Source organism: Oncorhynchus keta, chromosome 22 (genome assembly GCF_023373465.1).
Source record: "Oncorhynchus keta strain PuntledgeMale-10-30-2019 chromosome 22, Oket_V2, whole genome shotgun sequence".
Classification (NCBI taxonomy): domain Eukaryota; kingdom Metazoa; phylum Chordata; class Actinopteri; order Salmoniformes; family Salmonidae; genus Oncorhynchus; species Oncorhynchus keta.
The window spans coordinates 46,781,810-46,788,303 of NC_068442.1; the positions used below are offsets into that span (position 1 = coordinate 46,781,810).

The following is a 6,494-nucleotide window of genomic DNA, read 5'->3' on the forward strand; positions in this document are numbered from 1 at the left end:
GACTGGTATCTGAGAACAGGAGAAATAACAACCTTGATGACTGGTATCTGAGAACAGGAGAAATAACAACCTTGATGACTGGTATCTGAGAACAGGAGAAATAACAACCTTGATGACTGGTATCTGAGAACAGGAGAAATAACAACCTTGATGACTGGTATCTGAGGACAGGAGAAATAACAACCTTGATGACTGGTATCTGAGGACAGGAGAAATAACAACCTTGATGACTGGTATCTATGACTGGACAGGAGAAATAACAACCTTGATGACTGGTATCTGAGGACAGGAGAAATAACAACCTTGATGACTGGTATCTGAGAACAGGAGAAATAACAACCTTGATGACTGGTATCTGAGAACAGGAGAAATAACAACCTTGATGACTGGTATCTAGAGACAGGAGAAATAACAACCTTGATGACTGGTATCTGAGGACAGGAGAAATAACAACCTTGATGACTGGTATCTAGGGACAGGAGAAATAACAACCTTGATGACTGGTATCTAGGGACAGGAGAAATAACAACCTTGATGACTGGTATCTAGGGACAGGAGAAATAACAACCTTGATGACTGGTATCTAGGGACAGGAGAAATAACAACCTTGATGACTGGTATCTAGGGACAGGAGAAATAACAACCTTGATGACTGGTATCTGAGGACAGGAGAAATAACAACCTTGATGACTGGTATCTGAGGACAGGAGAAATAACAACCTTGATGACTGGTATCTAGGGACAGGAGAAATAACAACCTTGATGACTGGTATCTGAGGACAGGAGAAATAACAACCTTGATGACTGGTATCTGAGAACAGGAGAAATAACAACCTTGATGACTGGTATCTGAGAACAGGAGAAATAACAACCTTGATGACTGGTATCTGAGGACAGGAGAAATAACAACCTTGATGACTGGTATCTAAGAACAGGAGAAATAACAACCTTGATGACTGGTATCTGAGGACAGGAGAAATAACAACCTTGATGACTGGTATCTGAGGTAAGGAGAAATAACAACCTTGATGACTGGTATCTGAGGACAGGAGAAATAACAACCTTGATGACTGGTATCTGAGAACAGGAGAAATAACAACCTTGATGACTGGTATCTAGGGACAGGAGAAATAACAACCTTGATGACTGGTATCTGAGGACAGGAGAAATAACAACCTTGATGACTGGTATCTGAGGACAGGAGAAATAACAACCTTGATGACTGGTATCTGAGAACAGGAGAAATAACAACCTTGATGACTGGTATCTGAGAACAGGAGAAATAACAACCTTGATGACTGGTATCTGAGAACAGGAGAAATAACAACCTTGATGACTGGTATCTGAGGACAGGAGAAATAACAACCTTGATGACTGGTATCTGAGGACAGGAGAAATAACAACCTTGATGACTGGTATCTGAGAACAGGAGAAATAACAACCTTGATGACTGGTATCTGAGAACAGGAGAAATAACAACCTTGATGACTGGTATCTGAGGATAACAACCTTGATGACTGGTATCTGAGGACAGGAGAAATAACAACCTTGATGACTGGTATCTGAGGACAGGAGAAATAACAACCTTGATGACTGGTATCTAAGGACAGGAGAAATAACAACCTTGATGACTGGTATCTGAGGACAGGAGAAATAACAACCTTGATGACTGGTATCTGAGAACAGGAGAAATAACAACCTTGATGACTGGTATCTGAGGACAGGAGAAATAACAACCTTGATGACTGGTATCTGAGGACAGGAGAAATAACAACCTTGATGACTGGTATCTGAGGACAGGAGAAATAACAACCTTGATGACTGGTATCTGAGGACAGGAGAAATAACAACCTTGATGACTGGTATCTGAGGACAGGAGAAATAACAACCTTGATGACTGGTATCTGAGGACAGGAGAAATAACAACCTTGATGACTGGTATCTGAGGACAGGAGAAATAACAACCTTGATGACTGGTATCTGAGGACAGGAGAAATAACAACCTTGATGACTGGTATCTGAGGACAGGAGAAATAACAACCTTGATGACTGGTATCTAGGGACAGGAGAAATAACAACCTTGATGACTGGTATCTGAGGACAGGAGAAATAACAACCTTGATGACTGGTATCTGAGAACAGGAGAAATAACAACCTTGATGACTGGTATCTAGGGACAGGAGAAATAACAACCTTGATGACTGGTATCTGAGGACAGGAGAAATAACAACCTTGATGACTGGTATCTAGGGACAGGAGAAATAACAACCTTGATGACTGGTATCTGAGGACAGGAGAAATAACAACCTTGATGACTGGTATCTGAGGACAGGAGAAATAACAACCTTGATGACTGGTATCTGAGAACAGGAGAAATAACAACCTTGATGACTGGTATCTGAGAACAGGAGAAATAACAACCTTGATGACTGGTATCTGAGGACAGGAGAAATAACAACCTTGATGACTGGTATCTGAGGACAGGAGAAATAACAACCTTGATGACTGGTATCTGAGGACAGGAGAAATAACAACCTTGATGACTGGTATCTAGGGACAGGAGAAATAACAACCTTGATGACTGGTATCTAGGGACAGGAGAAATAACAACCTTGATGACTGGTATCTGAGAACAGGAGAAATAACAACCTTGATGACTGGTATCTGAGAACAGGAGAAATAACAACCTTGATGACTGGTATCTGAGGACAGGAGAAATAACAACCTTGATGACTGGTATCTGAGGACAGGAGAAATAACAACCTTGATGACTGGTATCTGAGGACAGGAGAAATAACAACCTTGATGACTGGTATCTGAGGACAGGAGAAATAACAACCTTGATGACTGGTATCTGAGGACAGGAGAAATAACAACCTTGATGACTGGTATCTGAGGACAGGAGAAATAACAACCTTGATGACTGGTATCTGAGGACAGGAGAAATAACAACCTTGATGACTGGTATCTGAGAACAGGAGAAATAACAACCTTGATGACTGGTATCTGAGAACAGGAGAAATAACAACCTTGATGACTGGTATCTGAGGACAGGAGAAATAACAACCTTGATGACTGGTATCTGAGGACAGGAGAAATAACAACCTTGATGACTGGTATCTGAGAACAGGAGAAATAACAACCTTGATGACTGGTATCTGAGAACAGGAGAAATAACAACCTTGATGACTGGTATCTGAGAACAGGAGAAATAACAACCTTGATGACTGGTATCTGAGAACAGGAGAAATAACAACCTTGATGACTGGTATCTGAGAACAGGAGAAATAACAACCTTGATGACTGGTATCTGAGGACAGGAGAAATAACAACCTTGATGACTGGTATCTGAGAACAGGAGAAATAACAACCTTGATGACTGGTATCTGAGAACAGGAGAAATAACAACCTTGATGACTGGTATCTGAGAACAGGAGAAATAACAACCTTGATGACTGGTATCTGAGAACAGGAGAAATAACAACCTTGATGACTGGTATCTGAGGACAGGAGAAATAACAACCTTGATGACTGGTATCTGAGGACAGGAGAAATAACAACCTTGATGACTGGTATCTAGGGACAGGAGAAATAACAACTTTCAAAATAGACGCCTGATAGAGCTGTTTGCATGATTGTTGGACTTCATCTGTTATACTGATGATAATAATCATCATAATAATCATTTGGTGGGTTCTTATATTGGTTAGATTTCACACATGAACAAGTGTGTATTAATATGCATGTGTGAATTGGAAATTTTTCAATATCCCAGCACATCCCCTGAGATTGGTGTGTCTGTGTGTGTTTCCAGTGCGGGGGTTGGCCGGACCGGTGTCTTCACCACACTCAGCATCGTGCTGGAGAGGATGCGCTATGAAGGCGTGGTAGACATCTTTCAGACGGTCAAGATGCTGCGGACACAGAGGCCGGCCATGGTCCAGACAGAGGTGAGGGGTCACTCCGAACCCACAGGTTCTCATGGATATTGTAGGTTTTTTGTTGAACATGTAGTTTTGCCATGGGTGCTAAGAATATGCATCAGCATTGTGTTAGCATTGATACTGGCTGTAAGTCTTAGAGCTGCTGCTAAGTTCGGCTTGTAGTATTATATTGAATATTATAAATTGGGTGGTTCGAACCCTGAATGCTGATTAGCTGACAGCCGTGGTATATCAGACCGTATACCACGGTTATGACAAAACATTTATTTATATTGCTCTAATTACGTTGGTAACCGGTTTGTAATAGCAATAAGGCACGTCGGGGGTTTGTGTATCTGGCCAATATACCACAACCCCTCATGCCTTATTGTTTAAGTGAAGTATCTCCTGTTCGCTGCTGAACAAAATTAATGTTGAATGTTGTTTATTTTGTCTATGCAGGATGAATATCAGTTTTGCTACCAGGCGGGTCTGGAGTACCTAGGAAGCTTTGATCACTATGCAACGTAAGAATCCATCTCGTCCCCCGAATCCTATGTCCCCCTCAACAGTCTCCTGAGCCATAGAAATGAAAACAACAACAGCAGCCAGAAAACAAAATTCAACCAACAGAATAGCAAACGAATTGTAGATTATTATTCTTTTTTTTTAAGTCAACAAGAGTGCAATTCCAATTGGACCCAATGGACTTTGATGTCGGTGAGGAAACAGTAAATGACTCCATCAGCAGAACTAATTGACGCCCTAACTCTGAAGAAAGGAACCAAAAGTGGTGGCTCAAGCTGTGGGGTGGGAATAATTAAAGTGTTGGACTGCTAACCTTACCTCAAGTGTTCAGATGTGGAGGTGGACATTGTAAACATTTCGTGGACATCTATTAAAAATTAACTACGTTACAAACAATACAACAGTGAATGAAGGAAAAATCCAACTGGGCGAACGTGACTGAGGTAAAAAAAAAGAAAAGGGGGATTGGTAAAAACTGAGAAAATGGTGGAGTGGATGTAGCTTTAAATGGGGAAGCACCTTTTCTACCATGTAAGGACAGAGGTTCACAGTTCCTAGTTGTTTATAAACACTTCTGATGGAAAACTGTGGTTGCCTGTGTACACAGATGATTGTCCCCAAAATGTCAGACACCTCTGATGAGACAAACACACTGAGTTAACAGTAAGGTACTGGCAACAGAAGTCGACCTCCATTCGGGACCCCCTACCACACTCATCCTTCTCTCTAAGCAAGATAACTTCTACTGCCCATAGTTCTGTTACAACCTTAGAAGCTCAACTCCCAACATGTCCATCATCTCGTACAAAGGGCAGCCCTATATCCCTTCAACTCTTTGGGCTAAGAGGAGCTTCTGCAGTACAGAATATTCCGGGGGAAAGTGAATACGGTGTCATATAGTGTCTGCCAGCGGTGGATAATGCCGATTCAATCAACTTACCGTTTCAGTTTCTCCATCACTTGACGTGTGGAGCTTCTTGAGGACAAACCCCAACATGTTTATACAGTAACCACTGACATAGCTCTCTTAGCCTCAGTCACCATGGAAACTGGGTGAAAAGAGACCACTCTTGCAAGACCAGATGAATGACAATGAAGTCCCTTGACTTTTTACTGTCACTCTTCGTTCAGGACTAGTTTTTACTGGTGCAGGGCCCAACATATTGACCAAGTGGAATCACCACAGGAGAACTTGGCGTGGTGAATGGCGGCAACTGAGCTCTCTTTGCAAACTTGTACAGTGACCAACAACCCATTGTAATCATTTGTTCATTTTGTCTTACAATTACTTGTATTTCTGGGGGTTTTCTGTCAATACTAAACATGCTGCTTATTCTCCTGTATGCTGTAAGTGTGACTGTGGCATGGGATGACAATGGAGGTGCCTGGTCTGGCGGTGTCAGTTTGCACCCATGCGACTGAAACTGAAAGTGCATCCACATGCCCCCCTCCCCCATCAACTCCTCTCGGCCTCCTCTGGACTCACTGTCTCACACGACATTCATGTCCCAAGCTTGACTTAAAGAGAGAGACTAGCTCTCTACTAACAGTGGAAGGACAGTGGTTCAAAGTTGTGAGGAACTGAGTTGAGAAAGGTTCCTGTCTTTTCTCTTCCACCTATTGGCCAAAGGCCACTGTGGATGAGTGGTCAAAGGCCACTGTGGATGACTGGCCACAGGCCACTGTGGATGACTGGCCAAAGGCCACTGTGGATGACTGGCCAAAGGCCACTGTGGATGACTGGCCAAAGGCCACTGTGGATGACTGGCCAAAGGCCACTGTGGATGAGTGGTCAAAGGCCACTGTGGATGACTGGCCAAAGGCCACTGTGGATGACTGGCCAAAGGCCACTGTGGATGACTGGCCAAAGGCCACTGTGGATGACTGGCCAAAGGCCAATGTGGATGAGTGGTCAAAGGCCACTGTGGATGACTGGCCACAGGCCACTGCGGATGACTGGCCACAGGCCACTGTGGATGACTGGCCAAAGGCCACTGTGGATGACTGGCCAAAGGCCACTGTGGATGACTGGCCACAGGCCAC

The 6,494-nt window shown here is 43.2% G+C and overlaps 1 protein-coding gene across 1 annotated transcript in view; it reads left to right on the top strand.

Moving 5' to 3' along the window:
- Positions 1-5,900, top strand: part of LOC118400689 (receptor-type tyrosine-protein phosphatase S-like) — a 440,366-nt gene extending 434,466 nt beyond the window's left edge. The window contains exons 33-34 of the mRNA XM_052475331.1: positions 3,815-3,950; positions 4,386-5,900. Of these exons, the coding sequence (XP_052331291.1) occupies positions 3,815-3,950; positions 4,386-4,454 (205 nt within the window). The 3' untranslated portion in view covers positions 4,455-5,900. The remainder of the gene's footprint in view (positions 1-3,814; positions 3,951-4,385) is intronic.
- The last annotated feature ends 594 nt before the right edge of the window (positions 5,901-6,494 follow it).